This window comes from Eufriesea mexicana, unplaced genomic scaffold (assembly GCF_001483705.2).
Source record: "Eufriesea mexicana isolate 0111107269 unplaced genomic scaffold, ASM148370v2 scaffold124, whole genome shotgun sequence".
Lineage (NCBI taxonomy): Eukaryota > Metazoa > Arthropoda > Insecta > Hymenoptera > Apidae > Eufriesea > Eufriesea mexicana.
The window spans coordinates 3916837-3941750 of record NW_016908357.1 but is presented as its reverse complement, the minus strand read 5'-3'; the positions used below and the strand labels follow the sequence as shown (position 1 = coordinate 3941750).

At 48.7% G+C, this 24914-nt stretch overlaps 1 protein-coding gene across 1 annotated transcript in view; it reads right to left on the bottom strand.

Moving 5' to 3' along the window:
• Positions 1-24914, bottom strand: part of Dll (homeotic protein distal-less) — an 84007-nt gene that overhangs the window by 6264 nt on the left and 52829 nt on the right. The window contains exon 3 of the mRNA XM_017911327.1: positions 1-117. This exon is cut by the window's left edge and continues 1 nt beyond it. Coding sequence (XP_017766816.1) covers positions 1-117 — 117 coding nt within the window. The remainder of the gene's footprint in view (positions 118-24914) is intronic.

Here is a 24914-nt window from a genome sequence, read left to right as displayed (position 1 = left end):
AGCGGTTCCACCGGCTAGAAGGCTGCCGTGCTGGCCTCCGCCGCCCCCGCCGCCCTGCTGCGCCGCCTTCATCATCTTCTTGTATTTACTTCTTCTATTCTGGAACCAGATTTTCACCTGCAACAAAAATCGCGCGGGAACGATCAGGTCGGGTGAAACTCGTTTCGCGAGTTGTCAGTGGCTATTGGCGAAAGAGACCGAAACGATGGAGGGAAAAACGAAGGAGAAAAGCGGCTTCGCGGCGGGGAAAAAGAAGAAGAGGAAGAAGAGGCTACGTCGCAACCGAGGTTGATGTACTATTTAACGTGGACCGAGACGCTGCCGCGATCGCCAGAGACCGGCAATTTTCACTGTCTCTGTTGCCGCTGTCCTTCCGTCCGTCAAACATCCGATAATTACAGAGCCCGATATGAATTTCTGCGAGTACGCACCGCGCGTAATGATACACGCTTGTTCGGTTGGCATACATATATATTTTGCGAGAGGGGCGCGCACCGGCAGGCTCTGTTTTATCCACGGTGGTATGCAACGCGGGTATATCGATGACGAAGGAAGGAAGGAAGGATTACATTGTGCGGCTTCGATCGCGTTCGGCCACACGCTACGCGCAATCTGCATAATACGTCGCATGGCCGTCGCGCTACCGGGTCGAAACCGACCGTGGTACAAGACGGAACAAACGTAGAGACGGGAAACGAGTAGAAGAAGAGGAAGAAAAAGAAGGGAAAAAATGGGGAAAAACGAAGAGAGGAACTGCTCGTTTCGTAACTATCGTTTCTTTTGCCCGTCTTCTACCTACACGCCGCGCGCGCGGAACGTCGAGTTCGGCCTGTGCGGCGGATACTAATGCGCCTGTGCCGCTCTTAGGATTGCACATGCGGTATTTTTTTGTGTCTTGGCGCGATCTATACGTGCGCCGCTTGCACGTGACGCGCTGCTCGATCTTACGTAAGCTCGGCTAGGCGAGCGCTCAGCGCGAGAGGAACAGACGCGAGAGGAACGTTCCGCGTGTTTTGCGGGTACGAGGTACAGGTAAACGGCGCGCGTTAACCCTGCACGTTAAAAAATTCAGGAAGCGGTGGATCGGCTTTTTTCACCCGGTCAACGTAACGTTTAATTCGTCCTTCCTTTCCTGGCCAATCCAGAGTGGTAACTCTGTATGGAAATTCCCCGTCGCAAAACCGCCTTGCCTCGCTCCTCGCGCGAATAATTACCCTCGCGCAGCCCTCATGTACTCCAAAGTCGGCGGACGCGCGAAAAAATCGCTAATTTTTAAAAAAATCCCTAGTCGGGACCGCGCGATTATCTTGGAAATTCGCGAGATTCGACGTTACGTTTTTCACCGAAACTCAATCGGCTACGTTACACCTGTCTGCGCCAATGTCTCGCTGAAACTTTAACGCTGGAAACTGGAACTCTGGTCGATGATCGCGCGACACTCGTATCATCCGTTGGCCGCGTCAACCCTCCGTGTCACGGCGTTGCGTAACCGGCGACGGAGCGCTGGCTAGGTACCCGCGTCCGCGGCTTTTTACGCCTTGGGCGTCAATCAAAAACCGTACGGTTACTTTAATTAACTAAGTCGGGTCCGTGAAGCACGGAGCCGGAGGCAGCGGCGCGCGAGAGGCAAGACGGGGTGGCTAGAATGGACGGGAAAGAAAGAAAGAGGAGAAAGAAAGGGGGACACGGACGGGGAGGGCAGCGTCGTCACGTCAAAACGAGTTCATTAAAACCGCAGCGCGGGTTCGTCTAACCTCGAAAGAAACTCACCACTGGTACCCGGCATTGTTTCACGTTTCGTAAGGCGAATCGGTCCGTTGAAGCTCGCGGTCTACGTGGATCGGTCGGCGCTACGCTACGCGAGATATATACACGAAGAATGCACGTGCACGCGCGTACGTGTGCACCGTGTAAAATGGCCGCTGCACGTCGGCTGCGTGCGTATATACGCGTGTACAGGTAGATAGGTGCGGTATCGGCCGAAAAATATGTCGCTACTGGAACACTCGCCTGGCTTCCCTTCTTCACCACCACGGCCCCGTCTTATTGGCGCGCGTACGCCCGGCGTGCCGGCGCAAATAAATCTCTTTCTAATTGCTCGGTGAAAAAGTGGAGCGTGCTTGCGCGCAGGAGATGGCGCCCGACAAAGGGGCCAGCGCTAAAACCTCATCCCGGCGTGGTTTATTTCGTCGTCGGGGCCCCTGGTCCCGAGCATTCGCCATTGGCCGCTGGCTTTGTTTATCGATATTTACAACCAGCGTGACAACACACGCGGCACACGAAGAAGCGCGGGCCTCTCTAGGGGCTGGGAACAACGGGGTTGCGTGGCTTTTGTCCGCGAGATATTCGCTCGCGAGTTACGTCCGTCTTTTTTGCCGAGCCCTTGGTATCCTGCCGTCATGGCCGTCACGCAGGTGTAGATTCTTCGGCGCGAAGGGATGGTACCCGGTGCGGTTCTTGCGCCGGGAAACCCTACGGGCTACTCGGAACACACTGCTCGTTGGGAAAACCGAGGCAAGAACTTCTTTCGGTTCTACAACGTTCTGATCGAACTACCTGCACCGAGGATCCATTCCCCGATGAGCAAAGAATCTCCTCGCGGTACTCTCGGGGGAGAAGAAGATACACTCCGATCGCCGACGTCGATTATCGTAATCAGTCTAGCCACACGGCCGCGGAGGGACATCCGTAACCGGACGGCAGCAAGAATTCCGGCAAAAAACGCGCGGTCCGCGTTTCGAAATGTATGCAAATGCGCGTGACGAGTCAGCACCGCCTCGCGACGGAATACGTAAGTACGCGAGGGGTAGAGGAAGGACAAGGAGAGGGACGAGTAGAAGAAGAGGACTACGACGACGACGACGACGACGAAGAAGAAGAAGAAGAAGAAGAAGAAGAAGAAGAAGAAGAAGAAGACGAAGACGAAGACGAAGACGAAGAAGAAGAAGAAGAAGAAGAAGAAGAGGAGGAGGAGGAGGCGGCGTGTGCGGAGCAGGCATAACGCCGATGGCCACTGGAACGGCACGGTGGCAAGCCGGCTGTTATCCCTTTCCCTCCAGCATCCTGGAGAACGTATAAACACGCGTGCATTGCCGTGCGTGTGCGTGGTTTTACTCAGCCACGTCGAATGGCCGCCCCGTGCGAGTGCAAAAATTGCTTCTGTCAGCCGGTGGTCGCGCGAACCTTACCAGGGGAAAAAGGAAGAGGAAGGAAGGCAGGATGACGTCGTTGCTGGCGTCGTTGACGTCGCCGGGGCCAGCAACGGCTTCCGACGTCGCTCCCGGCGGAACGATGAGGCGCTCTGGTAACAGCCCCCGCCTGTCGATATCGCCGATGCATACTCAATGAGCGACAGATCGTCGCCGGAGGGTGAAGGGGCGTTAGGTATACCTTGGAAAGACGCAAAGGGGTAGGGCGGCGGGTACAGCGGCGGCAGCAGCCGGGACAAGGTTTCAGAGTAAAAAGTACGGACAACGTTTCGCCTGCGTGAATCCGAGAGCGCGCGCGCCGCCTGTTTAATATTTATGAGAGAGGCATCTAGGAATAATCTACGTCTAAATGAAAACGCTCCCACCGATTCCAGCCGCGATCTCCGAGAACACTCTCTCCCTCTCCCGATTCCCCGGCCCAGCTGTTCGCCACTGTGTCGTCGATGGGTTGTCCCGAGACGCTTTGCGATCGCCACGAAATTCTACAGGGTGTCGGTAAAGTTGCTCGTTTGCGCGATAACGCGGATTCCTTCGAATCCGGAGTGTGGTGACTTTGGGAACGCCTCTGTTACCGCGTCGATTATCGCAATTGCTCGAGTACACGCGTCGATTCGCGCGCGTGCTCTATTTTCCACGGTGCTTTATGCGACGGTAAAGATACGAGGGAAATAAATAAACCGGGAACGAGGTGACGAAAATAGAACTTGACAAACGATAGAAATTGATAAATGGAGTTCAGATGCATATGATTTAATGATCTCTGTGTAATGTAATATTAATCTGTCGTTATCGGAATTAACCGAGTATTTATAATCGATTTACATATGTTTTCGTTTCCCACTTTATGCAATAATAAGGATACACGGAGGAAGCAAATAAAACGAACTGTACGATTTGTCAGGCGATAAGATTAATGCGATTTCTATCACGGACCAGGTCTGATCATAGACGACCCTGAATCTACTGCCACAGCCTAGGACCGTGCAAAGTTTCGGACTTTGGTCGACGTATATACCGACGTAGCCTCTCGATACTCGTCGCTAAGTGATGTGTGTCAGCCATGGATACCGTAATTGGTGCTTGCAAAAATGTAGTCCTTGACTTGATAATACCAGTCGATAGCGGCACGCCGTTTCAGCGCAGTTCTGCTAACTGTAGTTACAACCTAGTTATACAATGGCGGGAGGCATGGGCGATAAAACTTTCGGAAGGTTTCGAAAGGTTATGGTAATGCGAACGTAAAAACGGAGAAGTTCCGTTGCATCTGACTCACGCGCTTCCTTGGGAAACGTCGGATCGTATCGTTCTGCCGAGCTGAACTAGATACCGAACTTATTTCTGTTCCGCGAAACCATAGTCCCTCCTTCGGGTAATCAATTTCAGAGCACCCAGTATTTTTCGCCGATTTAATGATGGAAAAAGGAGAAAATATGCGACAGGTCGAGGTAGAACGGGTTAAAGTTTGTCCCCATCGCTCGTTAACTCGCGTTTCATGGAAATTGCGCGAAACGATCGGTTTCTGGGATGAAGCGTAAATCGAAGAGTGAAGCAAAGATGTTGTTAAACGATTTTTAACCGACTTCGTGTCACTCGAAAGTTATCTATTCCTTTAACAGTCAGGCTGTATCACTCTTCGAATAATCGAAACGGGGGCTGGACAATTAAATGCAATTAGTCTAATGGCGGCCGCTGCGTGAGCAATAACGCGATATAAAACCAATATAGCTATGGCTGGAAGTCGTAATTTCTCTAGCATTGATAACGCGACTGACATTGTTCCACGTTTTTAACACATTCCGTTTGACCAACGGCTACGATCTTTATCTACGTATAATTACTTTGTTTTTCGAATGAAACGCATCGGCAAACCAGTTTACGCGTGTACCTTATTCCACGGTTGGAAACACGAACGTTAACAATACGACTACCGTACAACTGATTACTAATTATATTCCCGCTACTGGAGTTGGAATACATTTCGAGAAACCTCCTTATTATGCGTACGAAAATAATTCCTGCTTTCGAAACGCCATTTTTCCCGCGTATCTCACCGCCCAACTGTAATCGCTTATTAAATACCTTTCCCGTCGTCATAAACCACGCGGTTATTGAACCGTTATCCGATTTCGAGTTTTAAACTACGATGCCAGTCAAATAGATCACTTACGCTGAACCAGGTACATAAACATATTATTCTATTTCTCTCGTTAGACGGGAAAAGAAAAATTGCACCACTATGAATCGACTTTGATTTCACGGAGGAGGGTTAATACTGCAAGGTACAGTCAATGGAAATATCGGAAAAAATAAAGAAATGTTTATTTCCGGAGACTCAACGTGATAAGCAGCATCTGCTATTAGAAGATATCAAGCTTCTCAGAATTAAAATCTTCATCGTCTATTTTCTCATTCCCCTGTTATATGGTTTGTCAGAATACATAGACAGGTATACTTTATCTCAAATAAATGGAAACTAGGCGTGTGTAATATTTGCGTGTGTCACAATGGTCTTGAGGAACGCCAAAAATTATAACGTGAGCTATCATTCTTCATCCTCTATTATATCGTTTCTCAAAATACCTAAACAGGTATAATTTGTCTCAAAAAGATTGGAACTACGCGTATTTAATATTTACATGTATCGCAATAGTCTCGAGGAACGCCAAAAATTATAACGGGAGCTATCGTTTTCCATCCCCTATTATATCGTTTCTCAAAATACCTGGACAGGTATAATTTATCTCAAAAAAGTAGAAGCTACGCGTGTGTAATATTTGCATTCATCGCAATAGTCTCGAGGAACGCCAAAAATTATAGCGCGAGCTATCGTTTTCCATCCCCTATTATATCGTTTCTCAAAATACCTGGACAGGTATAATTTATCTCAAAAAAGTAGAAGCTACGCGTGTGTAATATTTGCATTCATCGCAATAGTCTCGAGGAACGCTAAAAATTATAACGTCAGCTAACATTTTTCATCCCTTGTTACATCGTCTCTCAAAATACCTGGACAGGTATAATTTATCTCAAAAAGTGGAAGCTACACGCGGTTAATATTTGCATGTGTCACGATAGTCTCGAGGAATGAACGCTAAAAATTATAACGTCAGCTAACATTTTTCATCCCTTGTTACATCGTCTCTCAAAATAGCTGGACAGGTATAATTTATCTCAAAAAAGTGGAAGCTACACGCGGTTAATATTTGCATGTGTCACGATAGTCTCGAGAATCGCCAAAAATTATAACGCGAGCTATCGTTTCACAGCCCAAAGCAACATGCGACCAATTGAATCTCAAGTCCTCTAAACCACCCCTCGGTGGACCACGCTCGGTCGTACCCGATCACAGCCTCCTTAATCCCGTTTCTCTCCCGTGCACGTGCCCGGAGCGTTACGTAAGAGCTGTGGAATTACCGTAGGAAATATAGCCGCGAATTATTTCGCCAATCATCACGTTTCGCCAGCCTCCTGACCGCGCGCGGATCGTCGCTGACACAAAATTGGAGGTTATATCGCAGCGGCGTATCGCCGGTCGGATCGAGTTATATTCCCGCGGCGGGTCGATCCCTGTCCATACAGACAGGGACCCCCGTCGGCGTGTTCTGAATGATCCAATCTGTCCGCACAATAAATAATCACGCGTATCGGCGCGGCCTACCTGCGCCCTCCGTTAAGCCGAAAGCCGTAACAAACTAATCCGTCATAGGTACCGGACCACGGCCACACACTGCACGTCGTTGAAGGGTTTTTCAGCTGGCCGGCAATCAGCCACGGAATCGATGCAGACGGAAACGGGGACGTTACCCCGCGAAAAGCCTCGAATTCTGATAGCCGGCTAGGGGGGTGCGACGGGGATACTCCGATCGATGGTGTCTCGTTAACGAGCAACTTGTGACTATCGCGAGGACCTCTTCGCGATTATATTTCTTCCGCGATAGAATCTCCCTGTTTTATCTCGACTTTCGAACCTCATTTCTGTCCGGTCGTCGAATGAAACATCATCGTGGAAACGCGAGTCCAAGTTGCGAGAGATTGGTCGGACCCCTTGAATCCTAGCTTCGATCGCGAGACATCGCGAGACACGGTGGGACAGAGGAGACATCGACGGTTGCTCAACGACAAATCAGGGCTGTCTAACCCGTAACGCAACTGCGATGCATCGATTACGCTGGAAGGTTCGTGGGAAGAAGGATAAGAGCACGGAACCGGGGGGATCGGAGTTGGATCAGGGTTTTATTAATGTATTCGGAGACACGTTGCAACGGGGACGACATATGCCAGGTTTTCCGAACTGACTCGCCTGTTGGAGCATGTAAGCAGGTATCGTAGATACCTACGTTTCCTACCTAGTTGAGGGTGGTAGAAGGGGAGGAGGTGGGCAGAGGGGCCAGAGAGGGGGATAATAACAGCCGTGTAAATGCGTCACTAGGGCTCCGTTCGTTCGCATAATGCTATAATGCCTTTTTTTTTTTTATTTCGCTCGCCCGCTCACTCCCACAATGCAACGTCGGTTCCCCCAGCCCCGTGCTCACCCGCGCCGGCCCCCCTCGCTGCTTCGGCGATTCCCACTTCCTGCCTGGCATCGGTGATGCGCAGTGCCACCTTAACAACAACGAAATTCCCCAGTGGTGCAACGGCCCCCTTGCGCTTCGCGTTGTTCATCGTTGCGTTTCTATGTTCTCTCTTCCCTCCTCTTCTTTTATTATATTTTCCTCTCCCTTTTTCGCTACTCCTACGTGTTCCTTGTTATTACATACGACAGCGATACGAGGAACGCAAGACACGTGAGGAACGCGAGGAACCCTCGAGGATGGAGAATCGAGAGGGTACCGTTACACATTTCCTTCGATGGTATCTACCGTTTGGTCAGCTTCGGAAAACAAATTTAACGGAGTTTCCGTTCATGACCAGCCACGCTTGCGACCATTGCTTGGACACGTTATCCGGACACCGATCGACGTTCGTGCCGTGTTTTGCACGTTTTTCCCATTTTTTTCTTTTTTTCTTTTTTCCCGTTCGTTTTCCTTTTTCCTTTTCCTCCTTCTGCGTTTTTCAATCACGATCGCGAGAAACATTTTGTTGCTCCCAGCGAGCACAATGGAGCACGTGCGCGGCGCGTTTGTTTGTCGACCAAGAGGAATCTTAATCGGAAACGCGATTATCGCGGCCGTTATTACGCGTGTACCAACGGCCAAGGCCCCCGGCCCGTCTCCGCGGCCGCGACGAGGTGACGAAAAATGGCCGGGCTGAAATCGAAACACCGTTTTACACCGCGATCACGTAGCGCGCGTGGAACGGCGAGGCTGCGACAGCCGGAATACGAGCGGTACACGCGCGTACCTTGTCACCGTTCCTTTGTGCCGGGACCATTTGTTATTTTGTACATATTCATAACGCCGTTACATCATCGCGTACCGATGCATTCTCTGCGGCCTTTTCCTTCTCTCTTTTTCCCGTCTCTCTTTCCACCTGCGCGAACACGCACACCTCGTGTGCCGGTTATACTGTTCATCGATACCCGCGCACAGCCTGAATTCGGAAGAGGGATTTAATAAACCGAGCTGGGAAACCGAGAAACCTCTGGAAATTCGAACGCTCCGCTCGTGAAAGTGGAATATTTTCTAGCCGATACACCGGTTCCTGTCAACTTTCGTTCTCCGGCTGACATCTTGTCGCTGTCGGACGACTCCCGGAGAACGAAGGTCTACGATCATGGCGACTTATTTCGTCGAATATTTAGCTACTATGCTCGCGAAAATATTACACGTATTATGACCTCGAACGACGAGGTCTCGTGCAAACAATAGCGGTGCTTTTTGTACTAAGCTCTTACGTTAGAGCAGAGCCATAGATGGACGAATTATCATTGTTTCTTTACACTTGTCTGTACAATGGATTTAAAAAGAACCAACGACGCGCCGTTCGAAATGTGCATCCAGCGGAAAGGTGCCACAGTAGCGGAGTGACAGCCTGAAAGATGTCACAGACATGTCTCACCTCCGAATCTAAATTTCTTCCGATATCCATGATCTAAGAGACACATTAATCGACATAGCCGAATCTGAAGGTAGATAAGGAGCGTGATACGTGTACCGTGAACGGTGAAAGGTGTCAATGGAGCAAGAGTTAGGGCAAAGTTTGAGAATACAGGACGAACCGAGTCCCGTTAGTCGTTTACGTAGTTTTATGATAAAATGCAGATGCACCGGAGCAAACGTTGAACCACATCTCTCTCTCTCTCTCTCTCTCTTTCTCTCTCTCCCTCTGCTGGTTACAAGCAGATCCTGCCTTACGTGAGAAATCTTAGGGAACCGTTATTGTATATCGTACTGGCTGTCGTTCGCAAGACACAAAGGCCCTATTCATCCGCGTGCAATCGCATGCATAGGAACTGATCCTGACTTCCAGCATGCCTCGCATCGCTTCGCGCCATCCTCTTCGGCAACGGGTACCTCCTTGCTCGCTCAACCTCGTTAGATCGTGGTAAAAGAATAATATCCGGCGTTACTGCCTACTGTTCGTAAACGATATCCCGATTATAACCATGCTTCCAAGGCTTTCACCGAAAACACGCGCTCTATCTATCTCGGGATCCATCAGTCAGGCTAAGTACTCTATCCGAAACGCTGGATGATCAGGCTTTAGTTGGGCCATTAGGTCTGAAACAGTGTGGTACCTTGCTGATCGCTTTCTCCCCTTCACTTTCCGTTTCAAAATTTTAATTCGCAGGAAGTCTGATTTATTCGCGCGATAATCGAGCGTTTCAGTGAATCGGCTTTTATACGCCCGACGTGTACTTTAGATCGCGCGGAGTAACAGATTTTTCAGCCTGCTGCCGGTTCAAGCAACTCTGAAATCCCTATAGAGTCAGTTAGCCTTTGCAAACGTAACTTGGACACGTTTCAATGGATAAGCCGCCGGACCTCTAACGCTTATTCTACAACAGATCGCGGAAGGAATCGTGGATTTCTCAAGCAACCCGGTGGTTCTGGAAACTTTGAAATCCTCGCAGGAACGGCAATTCTTCGCGAACATTCAAAAATTGAACAAGCTTCACGCGTAAATCTCCAGTACTCGTAATTCTAGAACGAGATTTTTAGAAACTCGGTAGCCTCTCTAGAAATAATTATTCCGAACGTTTCAGGGTACAGGCAATCTCGAGTTGGTGACCGAGAAATTCGCTGAACGTCCATTGGGATGACAGCGACACCCCCATAGCGCGCGGAGGGTCCTCGAAGCGGCAGGAGCCATGGGCCTCACACCTATTCGATCGTGGACATCGGACGGTTGTCATTGGCATAATTAACGACAGGGCTACGCGGCAGCAGGCTCAACCGATTCCCATGTCGGTATTCGCGAGTTTCCACGAGCTGCTCTCGGAATAAGTCCTCGTTTGTAGGTGGATACCTTCGTCACGGTGAGCGGTTCGCACCATGGTTTACCGGACAATCGTGGTGGACGCGCTCGAGGACGATGAGCGGAGACAGGACAAGAGAGAGAGAGAGAGAGAGAGAGAGAGAGAGAGTGAGAGAGAGAGTGAGAGAGAGAGAGAAAGAGATCGAGAGAGGCGGGGAAGGAAGAGGGAAAAAAGACGCGGGCAGAGAGGAAAGGGGGAGGGAGGAGTAAGGGGGAGAGAGAGAGAGAGAAGGGACCTTCTTCTTGGTAGCGGCCGCGGAGGAAGAAAACGAGGGACCACCGTGAACAGGGGGGCAAGGGGCAAGGAGAATGTCGTGCTGTGCTCATCGAGGTGTAGATCCTCGTCCCCTGGGTCGTTCCTACGCCGTGGTCAGCGTCCCACTAAGCCACGGTCACGTTTACATTCGCGTTCTGACTGCGTTTAAATTGCAGTCGTACATAGAAAAATGAGCCTCGCTGTTTCGTCCTCGTCGTTTAGCCTCCTTCGCGCTCCGTTCCTCTTCTCGGGAATCCTCTTCAACGAGAATACGTAGGCACGCTTCCCCATCTCCGATTCCTCCTCTATCTACGATTCCGCTCACCCTCTCTCTCTCTGCCCGTAACAATTTTTCCCCATCCCCGATCAGACGGGTCACGGTGTATTTCGTCCTCTCCCGGTACCCCCATCCCCGTACGCGGTCGCTCGAGGGCCAGAGAGACCTGTCAGGACGCGGACATTACGAGCGAATAACTCGACCTCTGACGCCCGCCTAACCGATATCCCTCGGCGCGATGGTATCCGTAAATACGCTAGAAACGCAGCAGCCGATAAGATCGAGCGTGTCGGAGTTTCGCTCGGACGATCGTTTCGCGCGTGGAATCGCACCTGTCCGCATCGTCCTCGCAGCTTGTCCAGCGGCCGAGTGGAAACGGCTCCCTGACGCGATACCACTGCGAGCGCACACCAGTCCCGGCGTCTTTAGGGGGACGCTGGTGCACGGATTAAGATGTAAACGACACGTTGTAACACGGCGGCCAGGCCGCGATAGGTCGACCGGTCGGCCTGGGTCCCTCTTTATTTCTCGTTCGTGGAAACCGTAAAGTCCATTTCAAGCGCGCACAGTTCGCGCTCCGATGGGCTGCGAGAGCGTTTCTGGACTTTTACGGAAATCGGGAACCTGGGAGCACCGTGCGCCATGTACAGTGCTCGGCCTATGGTGGCGAATGACCTAGCCCGATCCATAAGCGTATACCTCGACTCGAGAGCACCCCGCTTTCGCGCTCTCGCAGCCGCGAGCGTGTTCCAGCGCGCGACAGAGACAAAGGCAACGAGGTTTCTGCTGCGCCGTTGCACCAGGGACAGAGACGACCAACAGGGATTGAGATATCGGGGCACGAGCTGATAAACGAGCCGACCGGAGCCGCGTTTTCTTTTATCAGCAACACGGTCGTTAAGGCACACCCGTGGTTGAAATGCCATGGATGCCTCCCTTTCGATGCGCTTGACGCTTTTGGTCCGATTCCGCCAACACGCTCCGCTCCACCGCCGTTTCTGCGAATCTCGATCAATCTCGACATCGCCGATGTCGCCGAGGTAACGTCAACGCGGATGTAAGTCGAATCGTCGCGCTCGATTGCCAAAATTAAATTTCCATCGCGGCAGCAGATGCTCGTAAAATAATACAGGAATACCGAGAGCAAAGTGGGGGCTAACGCGAAGTCATCGGGATTTTGGAGAACGCCACCGACTGGTTCTCATCCGTTTCTGCGACTTACGTCGGAGACTCGTAGACGTAAGTCGAATGATCGCGCTCGATTGTCAAAATTAATTATTTTCATCGCGGTACAAGATACTCGGGAGATAATAGAGGAACACCGGGAGCAAAATGCGGGGTACCGCGGAGTCATCGGGATTTTGGAGAACGCCGCCGACTGGTTCTCATCCGGCGCGGGCAGGAAAGATTAATCTGCAGTTAGGATCAAAAGAGCGACTGCAACGGATGCCGTGCGTATGTAAATCGGCGGCGACGTGTCTCGCGGCAAAAACTAGACTTCGTCGGTCGTGTTTACAGTAATAAATTACAAGGAGGCAGCCCGGCGATGTCACTCTCGCGAGTCCTCGGCGAGCTGCTCCTCCGCGCTCGCTGCGTGTCGCAGGATGATGAAGTGGACTCTCCTTTTTCCAGCCAGGATACGCATTATATCGCGCTTGCCTCCACACGCCACCGCCCGTGCACGTATACCGGCTCTTTTATATCGGCCGTGTGCATCGTGCGCGTATATGCATTATTCTAACCTCGAAGTGTGACGCAGAACGGGAGAGAGATAAAGGCTTATCGGCCGGTATCCGCTGGTACACCGAAGCATCGCGTATATCCGCGATCTAAGCCGGGGAAATCCCCGATGCTAATTAGCATACAGCGTCCCGCGCCGCGCGGGCGCAAAAGGTAGAAAATTTCCATTTGATCGCGCCCGTGGATCGACGGTACACTAACCCGATTCGCGAGGATGGATCAAGAAATTCCCTCGGATTTACAGTATTTCGTTTCCTCTTTCGAATTTCCCCCACTCGCGAAGCTAACCGGGTTCTCTCGCGGTTTCATCTGCCGAGCGGTTGCCGATAAAATCGCGGCGAATTAAATACCGACGCGGTGGTTTCGTTTAATCGAGATTCCCGACTGAAAACGCGACCGACGCGAGGCTACCTCTCGATGGTTATCAGCGGCGTGATTATCGTTGGCAGCGGCGGAAGAGGGACAGCTACGGAACGTTTGCTCTTATGAATTTTGATGATATCTGATCGATGACTCGCGAGCAAAAATCCGGCTCGTTAAAGGGAAATTTATAACCGACCTATTCCAGTTTCGTGCCGGGGATTCTATGGACGGACGTGCCGCTGGAACGGTAAATTATATGCGAGGCTCGCGCATGCACTTTCCGCCGGCGTCGCCGGTTCTTTCTCTCCTTCCGTCTCCGTTTCACCGCCGCGCGTGTATCCTGCATCCAGAAACGCACGGTGCCCCGACGGTGCACACCGTCGCTTCTACGCCGATATAAAGGTTTTTTTCCACCGTTCCGTGGGGAACGAGCCCGACGCTTCGGAAGATGTTGCGGTACAACACGAGCGTCGGGGTACACGCGCGGAAAAAGTCCACGAGCTTCGCTTCCGCGCCGAGTCCTCGCAAGTACTCGCCTGTCGAATTATTGTCCACGCGATTAGCTGGGACTCAAAAATCGTTCGTGTTGTAGCAAAAACTAAATACTAAAATAATCTCGAAACTTAGCGATTTGAGGGGCGAATCCTTTCTCTGCGTTCTGTCTTTTGTCTCACATTTTCTCGAGACGTCTTTTGACCTGCGTGACCCTAAACAGATGGGCCAGTTTCAACCGTTCGCCCGTTTAGTAAACATCTATACAGTTTCCCACCGTTTCCACTGGCTACTATTTCTTTGTATTATAACCCCTTAATAGTTCATCTTCTGCGAGGAAGGGGGTCATCCTCGACCAATATGAGTCACTCGCGAGAGGGGTTGTGCGCGAATTTTGTTTGGGAAAATTTCCAATTTTCTTTTCCATCGCGATAGAAACGTGGAATTATATTTGGTCGAGGAAAAATGAATTTCGCGATTCGCGCATCTTCCGCGACAAAGGGGGGTCATCCTCGACCGCTTGCTCGCGAGAGGGGTTGTGCGCGAATTTTGTTTGGGAAAATTCTTTTCCTCTTTTCCATCGCGATGGAGTGGAATTAAATTCGATTGGACGAAAATTTTATTACCAGGTAACGACGAGTAAACTGTACCTCGTTTGAACCTCGTCGATATAGAAAACGACGAGGTACTTGGGAATATTCGACTTGTCGAAATCCATTTTTCTTGTTCGAGTTACTGGATATATGTTCTTACCTCGAACTTTCTTAACGTAATAAATAACAAATGCACACGGAATAACTGGAACTTGCGGATTGTTACGAATTTTTTGTTTTCTTCTAATCTCTTTTCTGAGACTTGCAGAGTACCCATTGTACTTTGTACCCTCTTTTTCATTTTTAATAACTAACTTATTTCATGTTAATCCTGTTGAAAGTTTTCCTCTTTTCGTATTAGGTAGTTATCGTATCTGTTTTAACATATCCAGTAACACGAACGTGTCTGGTTTTACATATTTTTTACCAGAGTCGGGGCTGAAGAATTCAAATTCCTGAATCATACGTTTTGCTTAATTTGCATGGAACATCGAAGCTTGCGAATATAATAAATAATTAATAGACACGAAGCGGTTCGAAGTACGATGGAGATCCTGCGTTCGAGTGTTAGGACGATTGCAGCCGCAGAAGTATCGCGAAAAGGGGGCAAGAAGGTGCCCGCTCCCGGGGCCTTTTTCGCAAACCGACGATCGTGTGCGGGATCCGTAAGACGGCCGAGTATTATCCGAAGTACTCTCGGGCGTATAGCGGGCACGTGCAATTTTCGAGCAGTTTCCGCGGGCTGGGTATCGAAGAAAGAAGAAGAGAGGAGAGCGAGAGAGCAGCGAGCGAGGCCGGGCGGCAGGGGGAGGGTAATTTTAGCCGGGTTGCCGGTAATTTCACGCTTTTACTCGGGCAGGTTAGCAAGGCGCGGCTCGTTCTCGTGGAAAATGTCGTCCTCCTCGCGTACTCGCCCGTACACCGTAGCCCCGTCTTCCTCTGTCGCGTTCGGTAAAGGCCTTCGAGTGGGTGCACACACGAAAACCGCGAGACCGTACATCCAGATAGTTACGGGACATGACTTCCTCGCTCGCGGGATTTTATCGCCCCAGAAATCTGCTGCCGTGTGCATGAACACTTATGTAGCCGTGCATGCATGCACGATGTACACCACCGTGCCCCGTTTCGTTTCGCGCACCGAACTCGCCGCTGCCGAAGATTTGCGACTCTTCGCTCGCCGCTTATGGCTGTCGCGAACCGAGGACACGGGAACCTTCGAGGGAAAGTCGCCGATCAAGGAGCATCCGCGATCGCTTCCCGGAAGGTTGTAGAATTTTTCTTTCATATTCAAAGTTAGAGAGGCAGGAGAATGTGCTGATATCATTTTTTACGATGAACCGACAGAAATTTTAATCATTCGCGTGTACTTGTACGTACGTGCCTCGATTCTCGGTCTAGGCTCTAGATGCTTGTCTCATCTTTGACTTAAATCTCGCGTAATTATAACGACGATTAATCGCAGTAAATATTTCTCTATACATAATTTCTGACTAATTTGTGACCAATTTCGCGTCTTCGTAAAGGTTGCAAAACGCGTGGAGAAATATTCGTCAGGGCGAAGAACAAGGTCGTTGAAAATCGAGCAGCATGGCCGATACCGCGTTGCAAGTCGATATTTCCCATGTATTCCTTCCTATCGACGAAAGGATACATACGAGAGTGCATTTAGAAATTACAGGTCGTATCGATCAATCGCAATACTGCTCGATGCGACACCGCGAGTCTCGGATAGCAACAATGTTCTTGATAAACGCGTTCCTTTAGCGAGACATCGAGAAGTCAATTTAATCGTTCGGAGTACCCTGTCGACCATTTTCATCCATTTTCTCGTCACACGAACGAGACAGCTGAGTTACGTTCTTCTTCGGATCGATACGAGATCGAGATATTAAATTCCTTGAACCGTATTGCCAATTTCTCAAAGTTGAAACTATTTTTCGAAACCGACGAGCGATGCTCGAAAGGAAAAATACGGTATCTTGTCAATATCTTTTTACCCATTGCCTCGCCCAATTTAAACGAACAGATAAACACGATAGAACACGATAGTCGAAGGGAAATACCGATCGCGAGAAATATTGCTGTTTCGAAAGAACGGCGTAATTATAAAAACGATTAGAAAGGAAGCGGCGTTTCACGGAAATACTACACGCATCGTTTAGGCCATTTTTTCTTCCTCCCTTCCTTCGTGTTCCATTCGCACCGGTCGCATAACGGAGAGATCCACGAGGGCGACCTGCGCGTTTTACGCACGCACTCGGCGAGAGAGGAAGGACTGTTGTTGCCCCAAGTCAGCGTCGGCTGGTCGGAGGCTCGACTTGAAGGAGCAATCGTTTGCAAGGAGCAACGAGCGATCGTTGATAAGGGTATAGATGCGCCCCGGGTGTAGGCGTAATAAATTGTTTGCTGATTCTATTGAGCCTACACGATGAAAACAATGGGGCAAATGAGGGACGCAGGGCGCAGGGGGGTACCGAGGCAGATGAAATATTACCGCCGTCGTGGATGTCGCTGACGAAACACGTTCGATTTCTAATCGGCCATTTTTCAAATATTCCGAATATTGCAATTTTTCCCTTCCACTCAGGAAATCGTATATACGCGGGAATAATTCGGGATTCTTCGCTGACTAATTTATCGTAAGATACCAACCGGTGTTTAAACTCAATTTTAATTAATATTAAGCCTAAATAATGAAAATAATAGGGTAAATAAGGGTCGTAGGACGCACAGGGGTACCGCAAGGGATGAAATATTACCGCCATCGTGGATGTCGCTGACGAAACACTTTCCAATATTCCGAATATTCTAATTTTTCCCTCCCACTCGGGAAATCGTATATACGCAGGAATAATTCGGGATTCTTCACTGACTAATTTATCGTAAGATACCATCCAGTGTTTAAACTCATTTTTATTAATATTGAGCCTACACGGTGAAAATAATAGGGTAAATAAGAGTCGCAGAGCGCACAGGGATACCGAAGGAGATTAAATATTACCGCCATCGCGAATGTCGCTGACGAAACACCTTCGATTTCTAATCGGCGATTTTTCCAATATTCCAGATATTCTTAAAATTTATCCCGTCCAATCCGGTGAACGTATATATGCAAGAATAATTCGGAATTCCTCGCTGACTAATTTATCGCAAGATACGAACCAGCGTTTAGACTCATTTTTATTAAGAACCGTTGGGGAGCAGAATGGAGATGAGGAGGATAATGGATTACACTCTCGACGGTACAGGAAGATGATCCATCATCCACCAACGTCTCAATCCATTAAATCCTTCAAACATTTAGAGCTACTTGTCTCAGTCAAAATGAGCTTGGACAGTCTTCTCTACGCGTTACTTGGTAACACGTAGCGATCTGACCAGAGGGTTGCGATTAATCAGAGAAAACGAAGAAAATTATCCAATCGACGAGTCAATTTCATTAAACATAGTCGGCTATGAAATTAGAATTTCTCGAAATACCAGCTACTGCCACTTTCGATTAAAAATTCCGCATTCATCGTTATGGTCACTAGACGTGGATAAATTTGCCAATTTCCGTTTCCTGCTTCGATTTCTTCGGTTGGGAATCGTCGAACCGATCGCGATCGACGGATCCCGCGTTCGAGGAGTTTAGAAACGTTAAGAAAAGGGCGGATCCAGGCCCAAAAATTTGGGACGAGCAGCAGAGAGACGATTGGCAGGTAAACCAAGGTGGAATCCGTGTTAATTAATGCGATCGAGTGGGCAGATGGTTCCGAAAGGCGAAATGAGCGATCGTGGCCACCGTAACGAGCCGCGACACCCAGCAGCTTCGCTCGTTTGTCACGGATCGGTTGGCTGGAAATGTCGCGGCGCGTAAACGAGCGGAATCGTCGGCCCGTCGCGTTCTAAGCCGCCGTGAATCATTAGAGAGGCGGTGATCAAAAGAACCGCGACGGAGCGTATTCGAGGATAGCGGAGTCCGCTTCGGGAGTTGGGCACCGGCAAAGATCGCGTATCTCCGCCACCTCGCGCTGTCTCACGCGAGAGCATTGTTTCGCGTTTAACGGCAAGGTGAGGTTATGCAATCCCTCTAGCCGTGGAGGCGCGAGAAGACGAAGAGGACGCGGCGCGGGAGGAGGGGAAGAAGGAAGAAGAAGCAGAAGACGAAGAAGAAGAGGACGAAGAGGAGAAGAAGAGGAAGGAGGCAGAAGATGGTATCGCGGCGTACGATCACCGTGGCTAACTATGATGCGCCGTGTATGTGTATTTACGTGCACCCGCCTTTGCCTCGCTGCTTCAGCTCTCCCTCGACCTTTCTCTCTTCCTTTCCCCGAGCTTTTCTTCGTAAATACATTGGAACGGGAGCTGGGTGTTCTCGGGACTCGTCGCAAGAAAATTTCGTGTCTTGACAATTTCGTTTTAACCCTTTGACTACTGGGGGCGCCTAAAGACCCTTAGGAATCTTGCGTTTGTGACACTGTGGGCACATAAAGCCGCTTAAGAGTTTCTTTGCTTGTTAAATCCTGAGTATGTACGATAACAATTTACTGCAGAATACAAAGAAGTGCATAATGTTGTTTTAACCCTTTGCACTCGACGACTTTTTCGTTGCAGAAAAATAGTAATTCGAAGACTTTCTGTCATAGAGTCGACGATATCTTTAAAATGGTAAATGAGAAATCGTATGCAAATTAAGACATAGAATTATTTTTCTTCGATATTCCACACATCGTTAGGTAATTTTAAATTTGATATATCAATTAACGTCGATCATTAGAATCTGATTAAATGGTGACTGAGAGTTACCTCTCGAATGCAAAGGGTTAATATAGTAGAATACAGTGTTTTAATTATTATTTGAATAAATAATAATTTTTTAGAGATGCACATCTAACGAAAAGTTTCGGCTGGTGCGTTACAAGGTCTGTCGTAGTCAAAGGGTTAATTAAAAAAATTTTGCTTGGTTCCCTTTGGATTTTTCTTAGGTCTAACATTCTATCGTGCGTTTTCCAGGATTGTCTTTAGTACGCGGAATTTACCACTTCTCGATAATTTTTGTTTCATGTTCCTCTCGGTGCGATTCGGATTTGAGGTGCGGATTTGAAAGCGACCGGGATACTATTTTCCTTGGGAGGTTTTTGCTCCACGTCGGACGTCGAATTTAGGGGACAAGACGGGTAAAAATTTCACGATTGACCGTATTCGGAGTAGGTCGAATTATCGTTGGCGAACACGGAGCACAGTCGATGGAGCGCGGAGAGATTTCGCGTGTATTTCTTCGAATGGCGACGTCGGTGCAGGCAGATGGAAAGCGTGACGCAAGGTTAAGGAGAAGTGGGTCGTATTTTTGCGGGGCCGAAGTTACAAGAACACCAACACACGCAATTAATACCGCTCCGATCGATCGGGGCTGGCGATCTCGAACAATCCTCAACGTCGTGCAACCACTGTTTCTTCTTCGTCGAAGAATCTCGAGGATATCCTGCTCGTTAAGCCCTCCTTTTAAAGGCACGATTTTCGCGCGAAGACAATGCGCAACGACCTTAAGAAGCTCCGCTGTTTTCCCGGCGCCTATAAGGCGCACGTTCATTAATCTCGATCGGTGAGTCACTCACCGTGAAGAACTTTCATCGAGGCGTGGGCCCCTGCTTCTTGACTCTCTACCACCGAGAAATCCGGCAGAAAACCGACTACCATAAACCTCGCAGTATTCCCCTCTATCGATCCCGCATTCCGCGCGAAATTATTCGAAAATGCCTCAGAAACACGCGTGGTCATTCTGTTCCCATTTCTTCGTCCATGGGAACTTCGCGGACACCCGAAGGGAACCAAGGAAATCAAGGAAATCGAGGATGCCTCGAGTCACGATTATGCGCTAATTATAATCACGGGAAACGAACCGAGACTCCAAAAACTTTCTAACAACGGTTCGTCCGATTCCCTTCGAGCGATTCTTTAAAAAACAGGATGTCTTTACGACACGGTGGCTGGGAAATTGTTACTAGGACAGTAACCTTCGAGTAGAAAATTCTTCGAATAATGGCGCGCCGGATCCTTCGGTGAGACACCGAATAAAAAATTATTAAAAGAATAAAAATAAAGACACATAGTCGTTCGGGTTATCGTAAAATGGCTGCAAAATGATTTCAACTGAACAAATTTGCAATCTTCTGTAACCTAGTTCAAACCTCTAGTCTTCGATTCGAACGTCCACGCAAAATCGATGTACGTTATTAATTTTTCAATTATAATCGCGGGAAGCGAACTATGACTCTAAACTTTCGAACTCCGACATACCTTTCTCCTCTATGAGACCCCATGGAAAAAACGAGGCGGAAAAAGAAAAATAAGGATAGAGGAGCCGTTACAAGGTGGTGGCTGGGAAACGGTTAATAGGACAAATTACACTAATAAAAGGTAACAACGTCGGCCGTTTTCACGGTAGAATAACAATGGGCTTCGCAGGTCCATTTGAATATTTCCCTAATGCCCGGGCCGGCCACGGCTGCGGCGGACATGCGCGCGCTTTTTCGTACGCATCGATGCCCCGTAGGTCGGTTCCGTTGGTCGTCTGTCGTCCGGAAGGGTAGGACCTGCCTACCACGAAACTCCGATGCTAGTGTCCTCTCCTCCCGGGTGAGAGCGGCCAGCGTGTCCGACGACGTGGCATTAAATTCGTTCTGCCACCCTGGCCATTCGTCTGCGCGCTGCCGACTGCGTGTGCGAGCCGCGCGTATATCCGCTCACGGTCGCACGCTGCCGCTCGGAATTTATTGTCTTTTGTAATTGGATTATTGAGCTGTAACCGTGCGCCCCGTAGCACGTGACGCCTTCCTCCGCCCGCTGTATGCTAAACGCCGCGATAATGCTTCTTTCCCGCCACCGGTTCATAGGCTGTCCTAATGTCCGATTACGCTCCTTCGATTGCGATAGAATAGGAAGAGCGATCGAGAGGATCGGATGAGAAATCGGTGGTCGAACGGAGAATTCGTTTGAACCATCGCAACGTGAGTATCGTGACAGGGAAGATAGTTTGACAGCGAGTTGCGAGTCGAATTTGGTAGCCGTGTAATTTTATTTTCGTATATTTCATTTCAACCATTGCAGTGTGAGTATCGTGACAGGGAAAATAGTTTGACAGCGAGTTGCGAGTCGAATTTGGTAGCCGTAGAATTTTATTTTCGTATATTTCGTTTGAATCCTTGCAGCGTGAGTATCGTGACAGGGAAAATAGTTTGACAGCGAGTTGCGAGTTAAATTTGGTAGCCCTAGCATTTTAGTTTCGTATTGTTCCAATCAGATGAGAGTTCGGTGATAGAACGCGGAGACTTTGTTTGAACCTTTACAATGTGAGTATCGTGGCAGGGAAAATAGTTTGACAGCGAGTTGCGAGTCGAATTTGGTAGCCGTAGGATTTTATTTTCGTATATTTCGTTTGAATCCTTGCAGCGTGAGTATCGTGACAGGGAAAATAGTTTGACAGCGAGTTGCGAGTCGAATTTGGTAGCCGTAGGATTTTATTTTCGTATATTTCGTTTGAATCCTTGCAGCGTGAGTATCGTGGCAGAAAAAATATTTTGACAGCGAGTTGCGAGTTAAATTTGGTAGCCGTGCGATTTAATTTTCGTATACTTCATTTAATCCATTGTAGTGTGAGTATCGTGGCAAAGAAAATAGTTTGACAGCGAGTTGCGAGTTAAAATTAGTAGCTCTAGGATTTTAGTTTCGTATTGTTCCAATCAGATGAGAGTTCGGTGGTAGAACACGGAGACTTTGAACCCTTGCAGCGTGAGTATCGTGACAGAAAAAATATTTTGACAGCGAGTTGCGAGTTAAATTTCGTAGCCGTGCGATTTTATTTTCGTATACTTCATTTGATCCATTGTAGTGTGAGTATCGTGGCAAAGAAAATAGTTTGACAGCGAGTTGCGAGTTAAATTTAGTAGCTCTAGGATTTTAATTTCGTATTGTTCCAATCAGATGAGAGATCGGTGATAGAACGGAGACTTTGTTTGAACCATTATAATGTGAGTATCGTGGCAGGGAAAATAGTTTGACAGCGAGTTGCTGGTCAAATTTGATAACCGTGGGATTTTATTTACGTATTGTACTAATCGCGACGTCTATTATATGATAAGCAAATTTATTTGTATACTGTCACGCGATTCGTCTATATTTACTTTAATTTATTTTACCCCCTCTCTATCGGATCATTAAGACGCGTTTACAAGAATAAACGTAAGCAAACATAATTGTCTCTGAGATATAATGTATTTTCATTGCCAAATTGGCATATTTCGTAGAGATTTTGGAATTGCAGGATGTTTAAATGTAGGACAAATTGATTCGTTGCGAGGAACGTGTTCTTAGTTTATGGCCTGTTTAATACAGAAGATTTTGGATCAGTCTAACTCTATGATAGGAGAACGCGTTCGTGTTATTTATTGGAAAACTAGACTGCTTTTAAATTTATTTATCCCGTTTCACGAAACATACCCAACTCCATAATACATCTGCTTTTAACCGATTATTTTTCCATCAAATTGATACAGTATACCCAATCTACAAGATATTTCTCATGTCATATTGCACCCTAGAGTCAAGGTATCAGTTAAGAGCAGTTGTAAAATATATATATCTGATTACCGGGTACAACCAGTAATAAAACGTCTTCTGTGACAGCACAAAAGTCCATGTTTTATGTATCCTCGGTGTACAGGTATCGATCGATGCGAAATATCGACTAGAGATCGGCGTAGGATCGCGAAGGCTTAAATATCCAAGCCTCGTTTAAATTTCCGTTCGTCAAAGTCCGATTAATCCTCGATGAGATACAGAGAGACAGCGACGTCGAGGAGAAGTGGTCGTGGACAGACACGGAACGGACAACGCTGAAAGCGATGGAGAAACGTAGCTGGAGGATACGCCATACTTCATCGTCATCGGGGACTGCTTTGCTCCGGTATTGGACGAGGATCGATTGTCGGTAGGGCGCCGGTCGAGGGGGTTCCTCAAATACGGGGCTGCGTTAAAAGCACGCTTAATTTCACCGTGACACGGAGGTATCGCGTTCTGGCCAATCGGAGCATGGAACGATCGCGCTTGAAAAAGGAGAACACGATGACTGGAGCCGTATAGCGTACCATGAGGCATCGATGGATCGAAACCTTCACGGTGTCGAGCGCACGACCGCGTCCACCGATTCCCCCATGGTGTCCGTGCTCCTGGCTATCCGCTCTGTGCTCCGACTTCCCGCGATATTCGTCCCAATCGCACGACCCGCTCGTGATATTAAATATCGGTTGCCGGAATTCCCAGAAGTCTTTAAAGTCTCGATACACGAGTCCGTGTATCATACGGGCACGAGTGATGGTCGAAAATGCACGGGTCCGCGCGAGGAATGGCCACGATCTTGTGGCTGTAAAGAGAAACCGTGAATGTCACGATTTTTAAACACGCGGTTTCCTTGGTTAACTGGATTACGGAATATACAATTTGCGTGCCCCTCGGAGAGGGGACCGGCGCGAGCAGATCTTACATCTTGGAAAAAATTATGCAGTTCGATCGGCTGCTAATAAGAAGAATTAATGTTCGAGAGTTCGAACGGTAATACCGAACCCCGGCGATTCTCGTTACAACGACAGAATTAAAATCGCTACAACGTGTCCCATATTTTTGTAAAAAACCACTCGATTCGTTTCGTGTCCCATGGTACGGCGTTTTAATTAAACTCTTTAATCCTTGAACGATACCTTAAATCAGGATAATACAGTTACCTAGGCAGTTCAAAATTTCGTAGTAATCCATATTCTTTTCATTCGAATTATCTGAATAATCACCATCACTGACGATCACAGTGATTCTAGAAAAGGTGAAGAACCGAGAAAATGAATGAACTTTCGTTTTCTACGAAGGTAGAAAATTCTTTCGCGAATGGAAGCTCGTCGAGGGGAGGGAAAAGAGGAGAATAAAATCACGCGAATACGGGACACGACGAATTTGCGAAATAATTCACTGAAACAAGTTCACGCTGCGCCAATAGCGCAGAAGATGCACGGCGCGAGGTCATAGCGAAAGCTCGGAGTCGGGATCCATTGGCCGCGCCACGTAACTCCGGGTCGGTTAAGTATCCAAAGGAAAAAAGCGCACCCCGAAGATGTAATTCCCGAAGCGTGCAGAGTACGTCCGTGGCTCGTTAAGAGCGGAATGGGCGTGTATGGAGTCTCTGGAGCCCCGTGTACCCGACGACTCACGACGGAGGAGAGAAACCATAAAGTTTCCCCCGTAAGTTAGCGACCGGCAGCGGGCAGTAAAAGCAGCCTGGATTTCCATGCAGCGGCTGAAAACGAGCGGGCTTATGCGTCGTGGCGAACGTAAAATCGCGGCTTTCCGACCCTTTCGCTGCCTCTTGCACCGATTGTAAAACTCGTCCTCATCCTGGACCGCCGTTTTTCTCCAGTCTTTCCGCCGGTTTCTCACCTCGCAGGCAGCTGCCGCCTGCTAATTCGCCTTTTTCTCGTCTCTCGCGCTCAACCTCGCGCTGGACATCGCGCTACCGAGTCGAGGCAACGAGATGCTAACACAGC